Source organism: Jaculus jaculus, chromosome 15 (assembly GCF_020740685.1).
Source record: "Jaculus jaculus isolate mJacJac1 chromosome 15, mJacJac1.mat.Y.cur, whole genome shotgun sequence".
Classification (NCBI taxonomy): domain Eukaryota; kingdom Metazoa; phylum Chordata; class Mammalia; order Rodentia; family Dipodidae; genus Jaculus; species Jaculus jaculus.
The window spans coordinates 7034985-7055639 of NC_059116.1; the positions used below are offsets into that span (position 1 = coordinate 7034985).

General features: G+C 44.6%; 1 protein-coding gene across 1 annotated transcript in view; it reads right to left on the reverse strand.

Moving 5' to 3' along the window:
• Nucleotides 1-2262: 2262 nt before the first annotated feature.
• Pign (phosphatidylinositol glycan anchor biosynthesis class N) overlaps nucleotides 2263-20655 on the reverse strand; it is a 102277-nt gene continuing 83884 nt past the window's right edge. The window contains exons 28-30 of the mRNA XM_004654631.2: nucleotides 19857-19899; nucleotides 17817-17869; nucleotides 2263-2907 (exon numbers count right to left, since the gene is read on the reverse strand). Coding sequence (XP_004654688.2) covers nucleotides 2784-2907; nucleotides 17817-17869; nucleotides 19857-19899 — 220 coding nt within the window. The 3' untranslated portion in view covers nucleotides 2263-2783. The remainder of the gene's footprint in view (nucleotides 2908-17816; nucleotides 17870-19856; nucleotides 19900-20655) is intronic.

Here is a 20655-nt window from a genome sequence, read left to right on the forward strand (position 1 = left end):
CCATAAGCTGCTCTTGGTTGGGTGATTTCTATCTGCAATGTGGACCTGACTACAACACCACCTAAAGTCTAGTGACTCAACTGAGTCAATGACAAGACAGTAATTGTAAAGCACTTCACTGGTAGATGGTACGATCTCTGTAGCATCCACTCAAGCTCATGTTGATCCAGCAGCACCTGAGAGAACTTCTGTTTTGTGTGGGAAGAATGAACACAGAAGACCCATTCATATCCTGGAGCTGAGCTTCATAAACTGAAGAATTTAAAAGACTATTTTCCTGGTGTTAACAAAACAGGGGACCTAAATACTTGGTACTGTTGTCCATGAAAGGTACTATGATTCCGAGTGAGGCTAACAGTCTCTCTTTTATTTTGATGTCATCATCTTTTCCTCCTATTATACTGGTCTTGTGTAGGGAGTGCCAGGCACTGTGAGGTCATGGATATCCAGGCCATTTTGTTTGGATGAATGCATTGTAAGGAGTCCTGTCCTTCCTTTGGCTCTTACACTCTTTCCGCCACCTCTTCTGCATTGGACCCTAAGCCTTGGGAGATGTAATAGAGATGTTTCAGTGCTGAGCACTCCTCACTTCTTCTCAGCACTGTGGTGTCTTTGAATCATCCCAGAGGTCACCACCATCTGAAAAGATAAGTTTTTCTAACCAAAAGTGACAACAGTATTACGATGAGTATGAACATTAACAGTAGCATAAGACAGTTTGGTGAGCATAGTACATGCATCTATCCAGAAACCAGCAGGCCTTGCATCCCTAGGGCTAATGACTTCCTCTGTCACAAGTTTTCAGTATCAGGCAAGTGCTCCCTCCCGTGAAGCAGATCTCCAGTCCAATTAGAGTGGTTGGATTCCCCAATAACAGACATGCCACTATTGCAGCAGTTGGCTCATTTGGCCTGGCTGGCCCAACTTATGGCTGGCAGTGTCCACCGCTGTTTATCTCCACTGATGACATCTCTCTCTCTCTGTCAGCTGGTTTATAGGGAGGAGCTTTGCAACTCAGCTCCAACAAGATTACTCAGTAACCTTTAAACCTAAGTATGTGGAGTATTCAGCAATAGGGTCTTACCATCTGTTCCTGGTGGGAAACCTAGAGCCTTGACAATGGCCTGTAATGTTTTGGGGGCATCAGGGACCTCTCTGGCCAACAACTCACTGGAAGGTATCCCATCCCTGGCACAGGAAATTTCTAGTAACAATCTATGGCTTCTAGATGAGCCATTATCCAAAAAGGTAGGCTTCATTATGTCATAATTTTAGAAGTACCAGTGAAGACACCCTGCTATTCTATGGGAGGGGAGTAGAGATAAGGTATGTGGTGAAAACAATTACCTATAGGAAGATTACACCAAATCAGTCAACTAGTGTGGAAAACAGTAAAATCCATGATGTTCCTATGGCAATATGAGGTGGTACGGGGCGGTATGAGGTGTATGAGGTGGTACGGGGCACGGCATCCTGGAGAGAACAGAGTGCTGGGCAAGAGCACAACTGCCCAGACGCTCCCACGCTGCGTCCACGGGCATGCTCACGGGCAGGAGCTGGTCACGAGGAAAACCATGGCAGTGCACACGCTGGGCCAACAGTCACATGGCCAATAGATGGGGTGACATGAACCAAGGAGGAGAGAGAAAACAAGAGCACAGAGAACAAGGAAGGCACAAAACACCCCCAATTTCACTTTCCTGCTATGGAAATATTTATACAGAAGCATGTGAGCCACTGTAAAAACTTTTCAAATGGCTTCACAGAAAATTTGCAGAAATGGGGCTGGAGAGATGGCTTAGTAGCTAAGGTGCTTGCCTGTGAAGCCCAAGGACCCAGGTTCAATTCTCCAGAACCCATGAAAGCCAGACACACAAGATGCCACATGTGCACAAAGTGGCACATGCGTCTGGAGTTCAACTGCAGTGGCTAGAGGACCTGGTGGCATGTGCTCTCGCTCTCTCTCTCTCTAACTTACATATATATATTATATTATATATATTACATATATTATATATATGTTATATTATATATATGTCACATATATATAACATATATAAATATATATAATATATATACTATATATTATATATAAATATATATATTTATACTATATATATTATATATATACTATATATAGTATATATATGCATATATATGCATATAGTATATATATACATATATATGTTAGAGCAAGAAAGAGAGAGGATTAAATGAAATTAAATGAAAATTTAAAAAACAAGAAAATTTGCAAAAACGGTCCAGAGTTCCAAGGCATTTTATGAGCAGTTTCTATTTTTAACAGCCTATACTGTAAAATACATGGTTCACAATTAATGAATGGTTTTGGCCTTCCAGTAACTGCATTCAGACTTCCTTAGCTTTTGGTTAATTTAATCTTTTATGGTGCTTTATATATTATAACAGGTTATGCACTTTTGTCCCTTCGCCCCAACTCCTGTTACCCGGGGGGTCCTCCTCAGTGGGCTTATGGTCTTCACTGAGGGCGCATGAAGGCCTGTCAGTCCCTGTGAGGTAGCGAGGGTGGCACCTCCGGGTGCTCCTACCCGCTCTGTGGTTCTCACAGTCTTCCACCCCCTCTTCCACAACGTTCCCTGAGCCATGGCAGGACTGTTGGCCAGACTTCCTTAGCTCTTTCCCTAATGCCTTCTTCCATTTCAGGATCGCGTCAGGTTTCCACTTTACAGTTGGGAGACTTGGCTCCTGGACTCCAAGGTTAGGAAGGGGACAGGACCCAGGTGTTAAGTGTGGCTTCACGAGCATCATGTGAGATGAGTTTTGGGCTTGCCGTACAGCTGGAGCTTCGTGGTGGTGAGCAGCTGAGCCAGGCCATTGAGAAGCACCAGGAAGATGGTCATGGACATGACGATGACATAGTGGCTGATGCTGCAAAAGGAGAACAAGAAACACATCACAGGGGAGGGGACACTCCACAGGGGAAGCATAAGATTCCTCTACATAATGTTTTAAGTGGATATATACAGTACACAGAATTACCAAAAATACATGAATGAGGAAACGTACCAATGATTTAAAAATAGATACCAGTAAGTTTTAAAAATGCAAATATATGTGCAATATATGTAAACCTCTGGTAATGTAATAAAAGTTAATGATACATATTAATTATATGTTAATATTTAAACCCGCAACAACACAAACTACCATATACTGAACGTGGCACATGTTCTGTGGCATTGGCACCAGCTACAGAAGGCTAGGAGGACGCTACGTGGTACTGCCAGGACGCTACGGGATGCTGTAAGGATGCTGCAGGACACGTGAGGTTGCTGTGATTGGAAATAGCAGTGCCTATATTTTGACACCTGCAGAAATTAAATTCCAAAAGTTTTAGAAAGATAAAGATAATTTTTTTGGACTCTGAATTCTACCCCCAGACTCCCCACAGTAGAGCATGCCCTGTTATGCTCCCTTGAAAGCTGAAGTTACTCTGACAACCTTCCAGTCACTAAGAAATAAACATGTTACCCAAAATCAAATTCAGTGAAATTCCAGTCAACAGAAATACACAAAGAAAAGGGGACATCCGTATTAATCTCATAATCAAAGATGCCATCGCCCAGGCTTTTGGTAAAAGAGCAGTCAGTACCAGTAGACTACTCATCTCCTATCTATCAGCAGTAACAAATGTTCAGTTTTCATTTTTAAACTCCAAGCTGGCACAATCTAATAAACGCAGGGAAACAGAAGGCCAGCAGGCCACAGCTCTGCCAGGGCCATGGCAGCGCCTCGCACAGCGCCAAGGTGAGCACGCTGGCGGTCATGCTCTCGACGCCCATCAGTCACTGTAACTATTTAACCTGACGGCTCTGCCCGTGTGCCCTCAACGAAGAGGAAGGAGATGTGCACAGGTCTCACATCAGGCTAGTGTGAAGAAGGGAGGCCACATTTTCTCCCCTTTCTCCCACCAGACAGGGCAGGAGCTGCAGTGCTGGCTACAGGATCTCCTGCAGGTGGACACGGGGAATGAGGGAAAGTGAGTGCTGGGTGCAGGCAAAGGGGCTGCTCAGCCAGGAAATGCATGTGGAGATGGAAGGGCATGGACACCCGGCCTGGCAGGCTCTTCCCTCCTTGCCAGGAACTCAGCCCCCAGCTGAGCAGCTCCTACAGGTCACACTGTGACTTTAGCTCAGCCTGGGCAGTGTTGTTCTTTGAGGCAGGGAGAAGCGTCTGCACTGCACAGATTTCCTTGCCTCTAGGTGCTATTTCTAGCCTTTAAGTAAGAACCTAGAATTCCCATGCTGTTGTAGCCTACCGAGGTTTTCTTTGGAAAGGCAATGGTTGGAGATTCTTAAATCTGAAAGAGCTTTCTGGGTTTACTTTATCAAGTAAATCTGAATCAGAAGAAGAGTTGGGTAGTGAAAAATCAGGGGTCCAAGCCTGTTCTGTTGGGAACCTGGCTCTGGACCAGGGTAGACTTCTGACCAAAAGGAAACAGCCAGACCCATGGCCGGAGAGCGCTGCAGCCCTGGAGTCTCCTTTGTAGCGCTTGCTCTGTGTGAACGACCAGAGCAGTGCAACGGGCACTGCGCCTGGCACTTCGCAACTCACCCGTAGTTCTCTTCGTGGCTGTGCTCTGTATTTTCACCTTGAATGGATATGACATGGATCTTACTGCTAACTAACGCAGCCATTACTAGGAAATTATATTCACTTTAAAAACAAACATGAGGCCTAGAAGACTACTATCCTGATCAAGATGTGCTGAGAATAAAACAAGTGTATTTATCTTAACATGATACTTTTGGAAAACTCATTCCAAAGTAGACAAGATCATGTTACTAAAAGTAAGTGAACCATGCTGGCATTTTATTACACAGAATTTGGAAACTGGTTGATGGATCTTACTTTAAAAGTCTTCCAAAGCTGAAGTTTATCATGGCACAGAAACGCTGGGAAAACAGTCAGGAAACCAAAAGCTTAAAAAAATCACTATAACTTTTTCTTCTAAGAGGTGAAGAGGAGATACTAACTTTCTATTAGTCCTTCTGCTATGTAAAAGTGAAAACCTTGGGCAGTTATATAAACAAACACAAAGAGACTCCAAAAGACAGAAAAACGAGACAACCTGGCTAGGGATTAGGGAACCTCGATTGTTTATTGCCTCATATATACCTGACTTGAAGAAGAGTATAGAAATGACATAGGCACAGGCAAAACTTCTCCCCCAAGCAAAAATGCCACCTCAGGCTCCCTTTCCAGGCACGAAACAGACCAGGGGCCGCCCTGGACGCTCGCCAATGCTCGGGTGCTGCCCATTCTGGCTGCATTGACAGCCAAGTGGGTAAAGGTGTGGATAAGGTGTGGAGTTTGGGTCTCCAGAATCCAAACTATACACCGTGGGCACAATGTATGTAACCCTAGCATTTCTACAGGGAGAAGGGAGGTAGAGGCAGGGGAATTCCCCACAGCTGTGAGCCAGCCAGCCTGGTGAACACAGCAGTGAGCTATGGGCATGCAGTGGCACACGTGCCTGTACTTACACATGTACACATCATACACACACACACACACAGAGAGAGAGAGAGAGAGAGAGAGAGAGAGAGAGAGAGTGAGAGAGAGAGAGAGAGAGAGAGAGAGAGAGAGAGAAAATAAAAAATTTAAAAACCGGGCTGGAGAGATGGCTTAGCGGTTAAGCGCTTGCCTGTAAAGCCTAAGGACCCTGGTTCGAGGCTCGGTTCCCCAGGTCCCACGTTAGCCAGATGCACAAGGGGGCGCACACGTCTGGAGTTCCTTTGCAGAGGCTGGAAGCCCTGGCGCGCCCATTCTCTCTCTCCCTCTATCTGTCTTTCTCTCTGTGTCTGTCGCTCTCAAATAAATAAAATAAAATAAAAAAATTTAAAAACCCTTAAAATATATCAACTGTTCTGCTTCAGTCAGACATGGCAGAAAAACTAGTGATCACACCACTTTCCGTCCCAGCAAAGGCCCAGTAGGGCATCTAGACTTCTGTCCTAAACTGTCTTCAACAAGGCACACCAACCCCACCTATCCTGCCCATGACCCCCACCCTGTGGTGTCAGAGAGGGCTGAGTAGGGAAGCTGGCATGTCCTGGACCCTCCACCCCACCCAGCAGTAGGGAGACCCTCCTCCTTCCCCTCCCCGTCCCTCATGGGTCTTGTCAGAAGAGGTTAGAACAGTGAGGAATTTAACAATTGTCAGCAAAGAGACAGAAAACAAAAAACTACCAAGTCGAAACTTGAGATCTAAGTGTCAAAAAAAATTTAAAAAGGAAAAGAAATACAAATAAATATGAGACCTGAAAAACATAATATTCAAAGACTCACCAGACGGGTGGGACAGTATAATGGAGAGGAAAAGTACGGAATCTGCAAAATGAGGCTGAGATGGGGGAACTACGAACACACCCTGGACGAGAGCTAAAAGGCTGGAAATGTGGCAAAGCCACATGCTTGACTGCAGCTGAGCAAAGAGGATGCCTGATAGGATCAAAGCCGTTCCGTACATTCACAACTACTGGAAACTAAGACTCTGGAAGTGATGGGGGGCAAACCTGCAATCTGAACAATCACAGGCCTCTCATCTGGTAATATGGAAGCTGGGCACTAAGGCACACCCTTATCAAGTGCTGTGGAAAAAAAGAAAAACAGAAAATAGGCCACTCCGAATTCACTGAAAATGTCTACTCCTTTCAAGGGGAAATCTAGAATGATCAGATGAAGGAAAGCAGGGTTAATGCATTTTCCTGCGAAAACTAAGGACCAATGTTCAACTCTCCAGGTCCCACGTAAGCCAGGCACACATGGTGACACAAGCGAGCAAGGCCACACATGCACACGAGGTGGCACATGCGTTTGGAGTTTGACTACAGTGGCCGAAAGCCCTGGCATGCCAATTTTCTCTCTTTCTTGCTCTTGCTCTCTTGCATTAAAAACAAACAAAAAGGCCAGTTTGTTGGGCTTGCCTTAAAAAAAAAAAAATAACAGGGAGGTGTGGTGACACATACCTTTAATCCCAGCACTGGGGCAGGGGCGTGGGAGGAAAGGCAGGGGGATTGCTGCGAGTTTGAGGCCAGCCTGCTGAGACTACATAGTGAATTCCAGGTCAGCCTGGACTAGAAAAAGACCCTACCTCAAAAAGCCAAAGAAAGAAAGAAAGAAATAGCAACAACAAAAACAACAGGGCTTGCCTTGTCCTCGAGTTTTATAAATTATACTTGGCAGTTGAAGCAAAAATTGTAATGCTGTCTGACATGGCTTCAAATGCCAGTGGCAAACATGTTGAAGACACGTCTATTACCAGTGGTGGCGATGAGATACACAAGCAGGTGAGCTGGAAAAGTGACACGTCTAGACTGTGGTTAGCTGCACACGTAAAATACACTTGAGCAAGCAACGAGTAAACAGGCCATATGAAGAGATACACAAAAAACACTGCAGTACACTGTGGAATTCTACAAAGTGTTCAAATTACAAAAACAGGACAAACAGAAACAGCACTTAAGCCCCTAACACATCATAATTACACTAAATAGAGTCAAAATACACCAACTTAAGAGATTTGTAGAGTTGATTAAGAAACATGACCAAACCATATGCTATGAAATACTTCAATTATAACGATAAAGGCTGATTGACAGTGGTAGGATAGCAACCTGCCCATTCTCTGAAATGCATTGGACATTTTTTACATTTTATTTATTCACTTTTTTAAAAAATGAATAAATAAAATATAAAAAATATAGTCCCAGACTGGCCTTGAGCACACAGTGATTCTCTTACCTCTGCCTCCCAAGTGCTGGGATTAAAGGTGTGTGCTGCCATGCCCAGCTTTTATTTACTTATTTATGAAAGAGAGAGAAAAAAGGAGACAGAGAGAGAGGGAATGGGCACACCAGGCTCTCTTGCCACAGGGCAAATGAACTCCAGGCATATGAACCACTTTGTGCATCCGACTTTATGTGGGTACTGGGGAACTGGGCTGGGGCCATCTGGCTTTGCAAACAAGTACCTCTGACTGCTGAGCTGTCTCTTCAGCTCTGTTTTACATTTTTGGGGTGGTATTTGTATATACATAATAAGATGGCTTAGGGATAGGACCCACCTCTCAATGGAAGATCCATTTATGCTTCTTGTACACATTGCAGGAAGGTAATTTTTGTACAGTATTTTCAGTGCATTTTTGTTCCGACTAACATGTGTGGGATTTTCCACACATGACGTCATGTTTGTTCTGGAACTTTCAGATTCTGGAGCATGCACTTCAGAATTTGGAGCACTCACCTCAAGTATCACATAAATACTGAAAGAAAGCAACTACTGTATGATCACCAGCTAACAGGCACTCCAGAGCACAGTTACCCTTTTCTTCATAATTAGCAGAGCAATTCGATTGAAGTCAGCAAGGATCAGCAATATCATGCACAACAACAGGATACAGTTATGACCAGGAACAAATGATTGACAGGTATAGAACACCTGACCCAACGACAGAAGAATTTAGGGTTTTTATTTTTGACCCAAAATCCAGGCCCCTGCTTACCCAAGACAGACTAACTATATCTTGTCATCAATAAGCTTCAACAAGTTTATAGAACTGAAACTATGCGGATTATTTCTCTGATCACAAGAGAATCAAAGTAGATACGAGTAACAGGTAAGAAGAAATTGAACAACACACTTGCAAGTGATCCACAGGCCTAAGAGATGCTTTTAAAATTTCCTTCCAGATTAAAAAAATATATATCTATTTATTTGTTTATTTATTTATTTATTTGAGTCAGAGAGAGGGGGAGAGAGAGAGAGAGAAAGAGTGAGAATGGGCACACCAGGAAACCCTAGCCACTGTAAACGAACTCCAGACACATGCACCACCATGCGCATTTGGTTTACATGGGACCTGGAGAATCAAACTGGGGTCCTTAAGCTTCGCAGGCATGCACCTTGACCGCTAAGCCATCTCTCCAGCCCTCCTTCCGGATTTTTGAGAGAGGGTCTCACTATGTAGTTCAGGCTGTCTATCCTCACGATCTTTTCATCTCCATGTCCCAAGCACTCAGATGATTCACATATGCTACATCTGGATGAACAGTGAAATTTCAAAATGATTAAAAAATATAAGTTGAATGAAATTAAGAATGAAAGTTAAAATATATGGCAAACACAGATGCACAAGGGGGCGCGTGCGCCTGGAATTCGTTTACAGTGGCCCTGGCACACACATTCTCTCTCTCTCTGCCTCTTTCTCTCTCTGTGACTCTGACAAATAAATAAATAAAAATAAAATATTAAAAAATATATATATGGCAAACAGAAAGGCAGTGATATAAATACCATCCACTCCCCATACTGCAAAAAAGTGCGTGCCACAGCCCAACACGATGAAGCTTATCACTGTGATTCACACACTTGACATAAAATCCTCTAAAATGTAAGAGTAGAGTACACCAACTTCAGAAAACAAACAAAACCAGAGGGAAATCTCTGGGACCTAAGGCAAGGCGAAAAAGTCTTTTAAATTGGACACCAAAAGCATACTGTAAAAGACAAAAAAATCTGGTAACTGAACTTCGTCTAAACAAAGGACCCAGTTCCGAGGATGAGAAGGTGAGAAAGGACTTGAAAAACACTCCTGCACACCACACCGCACACAGACCTAGTCTAGGAAGCAGCGTTACAGAACACATAATAAATTCTTCGAGACTGAAGAGATGGCTTAGCAGCTAAGGCGCTTGCATACAAAGCCAAACAATCAGAGTTTGATTCTCCAGCACCCATGTAAAGCCAGATGCACAAAGTGGCGCAGGCATATGGAGTTCGTTTGCAGTGGCTAGAGGCCCTGGCCTATTCCTCTCTCTGCTTGCAAATAAATAAGATAAAATAAATTCTTGGAAGTCAAAAGTCAAAATCTTCAACAATCCAGTTAAAAAGTGAGCAAAAAACATGAACAGATATTTCACCAAAAAGAATCTGTAGACAGCAAATGAGCAGAGGAAAAAATGTTCAATATGAGCCGCTAAAAAACATGCAAATTAAGATCACAGTGCAAGATCCTTGCACACCTACTTAACGGCTATAATATACAAGAAACAGTGGCGATACTCAAGGCTGGCAGGGTGTAGGGAAACTTGACCTGCTGCGGTCCCTCTAGAAAAGTGTGGCAGTCTGCTACAAAATAACCCTGCAATAACCGTAAGACTGCAAGTGTACTCCTGGGCCCTTACGCCCGAAAAGTCTGCTCACGGGAATGTTTGCAGACACTTTCTTCATAACAGCCCTACCTGGAAACAACGCTGACAGCCTCCAGCAGGCGAAGGAGTAAATAAACCTCATGTAAAACATATGTGCATGTGTTCAACAGGAAGAAATAAAGAGCCACAGAAAGATCCAACGACCCAAATGTGTCACCAGAGACTAGAGCACACAGAGCTAACTCCAAAGGCGGCACACTCTACGATTCCACTCACGAAACAACAGAACTACAGAAACGGAAGAGCGTGGGCTGCCGGGGGCTCGGGAAGGCGTGGCGCCAGGGCAAGGCGTGTGTCCACGGAAGTCTTCATGTTGATGGGGATGTTCGGATGTCTGGACACCGGTGCTGGAAAGGGCCTGGTGGTGAGTGATCGTGGAGGAAACGGGTATCAGTTCTTACAACCTCAGGAATGAGTAATTATCTCAAAATGAGATTTTCCCCTTTTCAGTGTGTAAGTCATACAAAGCAGGAGGCGGGCTGCGTTTGCCGGAAGGACTGTAGGTTGTGGACCCGCACTCCAGCACTGTCTCAGGTGGGGCACCCTACAACTCCCCTAACTGACTCGACTCCCACTCCATCCAATCCACCAGCCAGTTCTACCATCTCTCTGCAAACGTGTTCTGAGTCCAGCCTCTCTGTCACCCTCCTGACTTGTCACTGCAGTCCAAGCTGCCAAGGTATCTGGCTTAGGGTGCTGCTGCAGCCACCGAATCTTGCCCCCTCTCCGTGCTGCAGATGCTCGCCACTCTGGGGTCAGGGTAGCGTTTCCAAACCACGACGAGTCAGCCAGCCACCAGCCAGCAGCCTAGGGCTTTATCTCACACTTGGCATAAATCTCAAATCCTCACAATAACCTTCAAGGCAGAAGTAGTATCAACTGTCGACTCTCTAAACTCCCAATCATCTTTCCTTTCACCCATTCTAGACACACTAACTTTGTTTTCAAAAGCACTGGCTGACATGAGGAGAATGGTTATCACAGAAAGCCAAGTTTAAAAATCCTAGAAGCCAGTGGTTCAAGGCACTGACCTGCAAATCCTGCTACTATGTCTGATTCCCCAGTACTCACATAAAACCAGATGCCTAAAGTGGGGGATGTGGACCTGGAGAGGTTTCTCAGTGGTTAGAGGTACTTGCTTACAGACTGAAGATCCAGGTTCCATTCCCCACCACCCACATAAAGCCAGATGCACTCCACATGGAGTTCTGTTGCAGGGGCAGGAGGCCCAGATGTGCCCATTCTCTCTCTTTCTCTCTATCCTCTCTCTTCTTCTAAATATATAATAAAAAAATACCTAGCCTGGGTGTGGTGGGGCATCCCTTTAACCCCAGCACTTGGGAGGCAGAGGTAAAAGGACTGCAGTGAGTCTAAGGCCAGCCTGGGGGAGACTACAGATGAATTCCAGGGCTAGCCTGGGCTAGAATGAGACCCTACTTAGAAAAAAAAAAGTTAAAAAATAAAATTTGAAAAAGTGGAAGATATATCTGGAGTTCATTTACAGCATCAAGAGACCGTGGTGTGCCCATTCACACACATGCATATTCTCTCTCTAGGGCTGGAGAGATGGCTTAGTGGCTAAGGAGTTTGCCTGCAAAGCCTAAGGGCCTAAGTTCGACTCCCCAGAACCCATGTAAGCCAGATGCACATGGTGACACATGTGTCTGGAGTTTGTCTGCAGTGTCAAAAAGCCTGATGTGCCCATTTTCTCTCCCTCTCTCTCGCCCCCTTCCTCCATTAATAAAAAATAAATGTATTTTAAATTTTTATTTATTTATTTATTTGAGAGCGACAGACACAGAGAGAAAGACAGATAGAGGGGGAGAGAGAGAGAATGGGCGCACCAGGGCTTCCAGCCTCTGCAAACAAACTCCAGATGCGTGCGCCCCCTTGTGCATCTGGCTAACGTGGGACCTGGGGAACCGAGCCTCGAACCGGGGTCCTTAGGCTTCACAGGCAAGCGCTTAACCACTAAGCCATCTCTCCAGCCCAATAAATGTATTTTAAAACCCTGTGTGTGCACATTAATAAGGGTTAAGAGGACACACAGCATCACTGCAAACAGTGGTTATCACTGAGTCACTAAGTGACAGGTGACTTACTTCTTAAAATATTCAGTATTTTCCGTAATAAATGTGTGACTGTTTACGCGATGTTTCAAAATCACGCCGGGTGTGAGCCATAGAACTCAAAGGCTGGCTTCACAATTATGATGAAACTTTCAAATACAGTGTTTCTGAATTATTCCAGGACATTTCAGAACCTGCACTCATTCCCAAGATCAAGGTCCAGGCAGCTGGACAAGGTGGCCACAACTTCGCCAGCTAAAGAAATGCTCACTTCCTAGTCAAGCCGAATGAGGGACTCTGCCGCCTGAAATCGAGCGGTGAGGTCAAGTCTAGGAAACCCTGTCTGACTTGGGTCCATGGGGAAGCAGGCAAGGAGGCCGGGAGCCATGTCGAGAAAGGAAGCTAAGGGGCTGCAGCGCTGCGATAGAAAGGACGAGAGATTACAGGCAGGACAAACACGGCAGGGCTCACTAGGGGAGGAGAGCCATTCAGCAACGAAAGGAGCCAAGTTCTGACACCAGTTACAGTACAGATGAAAACACAACCACCCAAAACTGTCCCAAGTGGAACAGCACACCCCGTGTGGCTCTGTCCACGGAAAGGTCCCGAACTGGCAAGGCCGCGCAGACAGGAGGTTACAGGAGGCCCGGGCGGGGCGGGCGGGGCGGACTACGTGAACAGGCCCAGGGCCACGCCTTGGTGACGGAAATGTTAACGGACTATATTGTGATGGTTGTACAACTTCAGAAATTTGCTGACATAAGTTAACTACAGTAATTTAAATTAATGCCTTAAAAAAAGAGGAATGTTATGATAGGTAAGTTAGACTACCGTAAACGAAAGTCAGAGGGAATAGAGAGGGTCACATAATACCACACTGTAGTTTTGTTAAATTCTGCTACCACTTTTAGGTCAAAATTTTAAACCCAACTTGTTCTCTTAACAAAAATGTCCTGTAGACCAGTAAGTGATCCATCTTCTTGCTTAATAAAAAGTCTCTGTGTAAAAGATCTTCATTCCTCAGATCCCTGTCCCCTCAGACGGGCCTGAGGTGGCTGTCTCATGGCTCACGAAAGCCAGCGGCATTGACAGGGAACAGCTGTGGAGCTCGTTATCCTCAAGCAACCGAGCCGCAGGACACCCGGCCTGTGACATTTTACACCCATCAAGTTCTGATGTCACCCGGCCCGTGACATTTACATCCATCAAGTTCTGACGTCACCAAGGTCTTGGCCGAGTGAGGGGCCGTCAGACTAACTTGGATGAGTGCAACCACTCCCACTTTCTCCCCGTGACTGAGCTGACATGTCCACCAGCAATTCTCAGGGGCGCATGCGTGAATGGCGCACAGGGACGGCGTGGATACTGTGAAGGGACACACAGGACTACCCACCAAGTCGGTCCTTTCCACCCACATGATGAGACAAACCCTGATTGCTCGCCTGTCAGTCAGGGTGATGGAATACAGAAGCAGGTCACAGCTGCCAGATGGACGAGGGCAGAAACAGGTTGGGAGTCACTCAAGGATCAAGCATGTTGTTCTCTGTAACAGTACCCATTTTATAGCAATAATATTCATAATGACTGACTTTTCATGACATTTAAAGAGAAATGGACAGTTCAGCTGTCATCTGTATTTTAATATGGTATAACAATAGCAAGTGTAAGAGACCAAATGAACGCCATCATCAAACCCCACCACAGCCCAATCCAGGAGAAGACCATGACTCCATGTTTACCTTACCACACATATGCTTAGGACACAACTCTAAACAGATGTTCCTAGACTTATGAAAATCACCTCATGGGAATTTTTTTCTTTAGTTTCAAAAATGCACTTTCAGCATGCCATATAAAAGGCAAGTCTCTGTAAGGTTTATGACATGATATAAGTGACGATGTAAGTGTAAATATCAAAGAAAGAAAACACTAAATTAACTGTCAGCTGAATGGTTTTATAGCCCAGACAGGGCATTTTTCACATGGCTGTTAAGGAATACCTGATTCACAGGTTCTCAGAGCCCAGGCTAACCTGAAATTAGTTGGTAATCCTCTTACCTCAGTCTCCCAAGTGCTGGGATTAAAGGCCTGGGTGCCACCATGCCCAGCTGTATTTTTTTTTTTTTGTATTTTATTTATTTTATTTTTATTTGAGAGAGAGAAAGAGAGGCTAGAGAATTGTCACTTCGAATCCGAACACTTCTGCCACCTAGTGGGCATGTGCGACCTTGCACTTGCATTACCTTTGTGGTTATGGCTAATGTGGGATCTGGATGGTCCTTAGGCTTTGCAGGCGAGCACCTTAACCACTAGGCAATCTCTCCCTCCCTGTATTTGTTTTTTAAAAAATGCATTTATTTATTTGACAGAAGAGAGAGAGAGAATGGGTGTGCTAGGGCCTCTGGCCTCTGCAAATGAATTCCAGACGCATGCACCACCTTGTACATCTGGCTTATGTGGGTTCTAGGGAATCGAACTTCAGTGTTTTTTGGCTCTTCAGGCAAGTGCCTTAACCACTAAAACATCCTTCCAGCCCTAAAAATTTTATGTATTTACTTACTGCAGGGAAAGATAATGAGAGAGAGAGAGAGAGAGAGAGAGAGCACATGCACCAGGGCTTCTTGCCACTGCAAATAAGTTCCAGGAATATGCACCACGTTGTGCACCTGGCTTTATGCGGGTCATGGGGAATCAAACCTAGGCTGCCAGGCTTTACAAACAAGTGCCTTCAACTACTAAGCCATTTCCCAAGCCCTGCAATGTATTCTTTATATGAATCCAATTTAATTTTCATAAACTGATTTCTGAATATGCATTATAAACACAAAATATCAGCCCTAAACAGATATAGTGTCCGATTTCCTAGTACTGCTACCTTTTATGTTAAAAAATACTATGACTTACTCATTACCCCAAATTAAGAGCTGAGGAATTTCTCAAAAGCATTCTGAAGCAAATTTACTGCAATCCCTTGGTGACACAAACAATTCAGATACACACACCTGCTGTAGTGAGCTCACAAGACCCGTCAGCTCTCACTCCTAACAGTACACATACACACACCCACCGTAGTGAGCTCACAAGACCCGTCAGCTCTCACTCCTAACACTACAGACACACACACCCGCCGTACTGTGCTCACTCCTCTCTGACTTTTGGGGTAGGTCCTCCCCACTTCAGTATCCATTAGCATGATCGATCTCAAGGATATCTCTGTGAATCACTCCTCCCAAGGGCTGACCTGAGGTCATTAGCTACATTATTAACACAAAGAAGTCAGAAATTAAACTTGTCACAAAAAAAAAAAAAACAACTACTGCAGAGCCACATTTGAAATGACCCTAGTTCCCACTAAGGGGGCACTGTCCATCAGTCTAATAATGCAAGGTAAGAGACACCTGTGTTTTTCAAACACTTTCACACAGGAGTAATTGAAACCCCAAACAGAGCAAGCAGCAATCTCACACCAGGAACGGAACGGGGCTTTGTCTGTGAAGCTTTGTTCTGAGCTCCCATGCAGAATCTTGAGTGTGTTTGTCTCCGTAGGGCTCCCAGGCCGACCTGGCAATCCCACTTAGGAAGATGCAGTAAACCAGTGCCGCTCGGCCACCGAGGCAGCACGAGCCATTGCTGAAGTGCCGGACACCAAGAGACGGCTTCTGCCATCCAAGCTGAGCGACAAGAGCAGAAACCAAACCCCTCAGCAGGGCGATCCCACGTACAAAGACTCGTGTCACTCAGTTCTCATTTTCCTCATCCCTTCAGACTCCCCTCCCCCTCCCCGCACTCACCTTTCTCTTAAAGGAAAGGGTAAGAAGAGACGAGTCAGACCGAGCAGGGAGCAGGAAGCAGGAAGGCGTCTCAGGGGAAAGACCCGCAGAGCCCGTGGAGAACTTGCGCAGATGAGCCGGGTGCCCTCAGCTCTGAAGCACAAAGCTGTGTTTTGTGGTACCTCGTGAGGCTGGTCTTGCGCCTGTGATTTGTCATGCACTAGGTTCTGAGACTGGCCCTAAATTTAGTGTATTGGTCATTTGTTTTTTGCTTTTCTTAAAAAATATTTTGTTTTTTACTTGCTAGTACATGGAGAAGAAGGGAGGAAAGGATGGACGGAAGGAGGGAGATAGACAGAGAGAGAGAGTATGGTTGCATCAGGTTCTACAGCTACTGCAAACAAGCTCCAGAATCGTGCACCACTTTGTGTACCTGACTTTACATGAGTACTGTGTAATTGAACCAGGGTCATCAAGCTTTGCATGAAACACCTTCACTGCCAAGCCATCTCTCCAGCCCCATTCACTTGTTTTTATCAACAAGTACTAAGTATTCCATTGTGTAGGCAGAGGAAAACTTTTTTTCCTTCATGTGTGGATAAACATTGATTGTTTCCAGATTTGGTGGTTAGAAGGGAAGCGTCTATGAAATTCATACAGAAGGGGTAGGGAAATGGCTCAGCGGCTAGGGCACTAGCTTGCAATGCCTGATGACTTGGGTTCAATTCCCCAGTACCCACTTGAAGCCAGATGCACAAAGTGGCACAGGCCTCCGGAGTATGCAGCATCTAGAAGTCCTGGCATGCCCATTCTCAGCTCTGTGTCTCTCTCCCACACTATCTTTCTCTGTATTTGCAAGTAAATAAATAAATATTTTCAAAAATTCCTATAGGCATCTTTCTATGTACATATGTTTTTCCTTCTTATAGATAAATACCTAGCAAATGGAGTGGCTGGGTCATGGCATTGTGTGCACTCAGCTCTTTAAGAAACTCAGAGAATGTGATAGCACATACCTGTAATCCTAACCCTCAGGAGGCCAAGGAGGGAAGATCACACAGTAGAGCTTGGGCGGAAACCCTGCCTCAAAAGCCCAAACAAACAATCCCTTTTCTCTTTCCACAACCAGTATGGCTACCTGTAAGTTCTATCTATGTGTAGAAACTGCTGTGCCTTGTTTATTCAGCATGGGCAGGAAGGGCGCCATCTCTGCCCTGTGGCCTGGAGTGGGAGGAAGTGACGAGGGAGAACAGACGCAGCTTTCCTCTCGGGAAGCACGTGTACCCACGCAGGGACACGCTCCCGGGCATTTTCCAGTCTCTCCCGAGGTGTCTCTGACTTCCGCTGGCTTTCCACTTGGGGCTGTCTATCTTCGTCTCTCACTGCGCTCATGGCCCAGTGTGTTCCTCTAGACCCCACTGCTGCAGCGCCCGGACAGCCCCTCCCCGAGGAAGCCTTCCTTCACCTGCAAGGCCAGGCAGGTGCCCTCACTGTTCTCACAGCACCTTCGGACTACACCAGAACTCTTCACACCCACCTTTCTCCCCAGTACCTCCCCAGTACCCCAAGAAAGTACCTGTTATTATGTTCATGCCAAGAATGAGAGACAGCTTTCTCACCTTCAGAGGCTTAAAATAATTGCTACTTACTATGTGTATCACAGTTATACGGACAACTTCTATACCAAGACACCCTAGAGGACTTCCATGTGATATGTACTATACCTTGTTCCAATATCAAGCCAGCTGCCATAATCCTTGACCAAGAAGAAAAAATGCTGTAAAATATAATAAAATATGGTTCCGTTAAAAATAAAGTCTCTTTAGATCGAGTCTACAAAGTTTCAGGATTGTGTATATCATATTTATGATCCCTCAGAATCACTATCTGACCAGAATCCACAAAAATGCCCCATTTACCAAAATATTTGCTTGGGCTAAAATGAGCAATGGTGTATATGCCACAAATGGAATTACCATTCAATCAAATGAACACAAAGGTGACATTTATGGATAACTATAAACAACTTTAACAAAAGACATTAAGTAATACTACAGATTTATGTGATATCATGATATCCACTTATGGACAAACATTTCTTGATGCTGTACAAATACCAATCTACTAAAATCAATGTTGAGTTCTAAACTCCCCATGGAGCGTACTATCTAGTAAAGAATGAAAACTGTAAGTGATCACGTGAGTGAATACACACGTGTGTGCATGTAAAATGCATGAGAGATGTGCTCCCTCTAAAATTGCAAGCAACTATGGAAACAGACAGCTGACACCCAAATGGAAAGGAGTCAGGTGGAGGTGGGGGTTGGGTAGATGGATGCAGTGTGTTTGTTTCTGGTAGAGGGAACAGCCTGAAAAACGTAACAGGCCAGACAGCTTGGCAGGTTCAAGTGAGGCTGGCATGCAGACCCGGGGGAGGCGAGAGAGGACCCACGTCAATGGAGCAGAAGCAGGATCACAAATGCTTGTGCCAGTGAAGCTGAGCAAACCGCTTCTTCAAGCCAAAGTAACCGGACAATTTCAGTTTTCTTTTCTCCCCGTGTCTTACCTACTGATTATTTTATGAGCAAAACTGAATATTGGTTTTGTTCTAATATTATGTGTGGTCACTCCTGGAAAAATATTGGTTATTGTGTTCAGTAACACACACAAAAAATGCGCTCATCTAAAGCAAGTGACTAGCAACCAGATTTGGGGTGTGACTCGAATAGACATCTCCAATCTCTCCTAGTATGAGATGTTATACAGTGAAGAATTAACCTCACTCGAAAAGAGGTATGGCCCGTGTCCTCAGAGGTGATTTCTAGCCTTGACAGAAGTGTTCAGCTCAAGGCACTGGTTACAGGCAGTCTAACTATATAATTTATAATGGGAGCTTCAGGCCTCCCAGTATCATTTATACCCTCCGAATGAATGGAAATTAATGATCAGCCGTGTGGGCAGTATTTGACCAAACCTCAATTAAAAGGTAGGTAAGTCTGGCTGGAAATTTAAAAAAAAAAAAAAAAAGTGTTCTGTCACAGCTCACCTCAAGGCAGTAATGCCATCCTCACTCCACAGAAAGAAATGAGAAGCTCCTCATTTGGTGCCCACTGTACCCAACTCTCCACCTCCTTCCCCTTAGCTGATTTTAACTGTGCCATGTCCTTATCATGAATATAACTGTGACTGTAACAGTGTTCATCAAGAGGGGTGGATCCTTTTGGAAATGATTAAACCCAAGAGTGGTTGGGGAATTCCCTGAAAATCTACAATGGATTTGTCTTTTTGTTGATACATTATACACCCAAGGACTACCTACACATTCCTCACTCTGACTCACTGATTATAACTGTCGTCTGATAACATTTTCCCAGCTGAAAAACTCTATTTCCTTTTTCCTTCCTTCACTCCTTTCCCCTCTTTCTTTTTTAGCTGAGAGGACTGAAAATTAGTACTTCAAATATAAGTGATGCATTATTCAAATCTAAAGTGAACTTCTGTTAATTTCACAGGACAGGTTCCTCAGACAAGGCACGAGGAAAGACTAGGTATAAATGAGAGATTAGAATAAACCAAGTAGTGGGATTGAGAGAGCATCGTTACTGCGTGAGTACAATAGCTGATCATGTGAATGATGCAACATGGACACTTCATATCTAAAGATTTCATGTACAGAAATGTACTCATATTTCTCCTGATTACAAACGAACACAGTCCTTAAGTCTCTCAGTCTTATTTATGCTAAATATTCAATAATGTCTTACCAAAGCCATGATGTCTGATATGACGAGAACAATGAGAAAAAGGCTAAAAGAACAAGAGAGTAAAGTTACGTATGACACAAAGGACACACTTTTTAAGTAGGTTAAAATCTCAGTAAGAAGAATCAGGTCAACTTCAAGGATAAAGGCCACACCAAGAGACTGGACAGCAGGCTCTGTCCTTGGGGTCCTCTGCAAGACACTCACGGCTAGTTAGGTTCTTAAAAACAATTGTATTTAGTTATTTGCAAGGAGAGGGAGAGGAGAGAGAGAGAATGAATGAGAGAGGGAATGGGTACATCAGGACCTCTTGCCACTGCAAACGAACTCCAGATGCAGGTGCCACTTTGTTTATTTACCTTTAGGCAGATACAGGGGAATTGAACCTGGGCTTCTAGGCTTTGCAAGCAAGTGCCTTTAACTGTTGAGCCGTATCTCCAGCCCTGCTAGTTCTCTTTTTATTGCTCACAGCCAAAAGCATTCTTAACAGATCAGCTTTCAGGTATCTTCACGTCTAAATAGTCATTGATGGCCTCCATTATTACTTTATTGATGAACCTTGTCGTCAACAGTGAGACACTAGACAAGTGATTGGTTGAAAATTTCATCTGGTGTGGGAGAGATGGCTCAGAGGTTAAGGCACTTGCCTGCAAAGCCTAACGATCTGAGTTTGATTCCTCAGTGTCTACTTAAAAGCCAGATGCACAAAGGGGTATATAGATCTGGGGTTCCTTTGCCATGACTAGAGGACCTGGTGTGCCCATTTTCTCTCCCTCCCTCCCTCTCTGTCTTTCTCTCCACT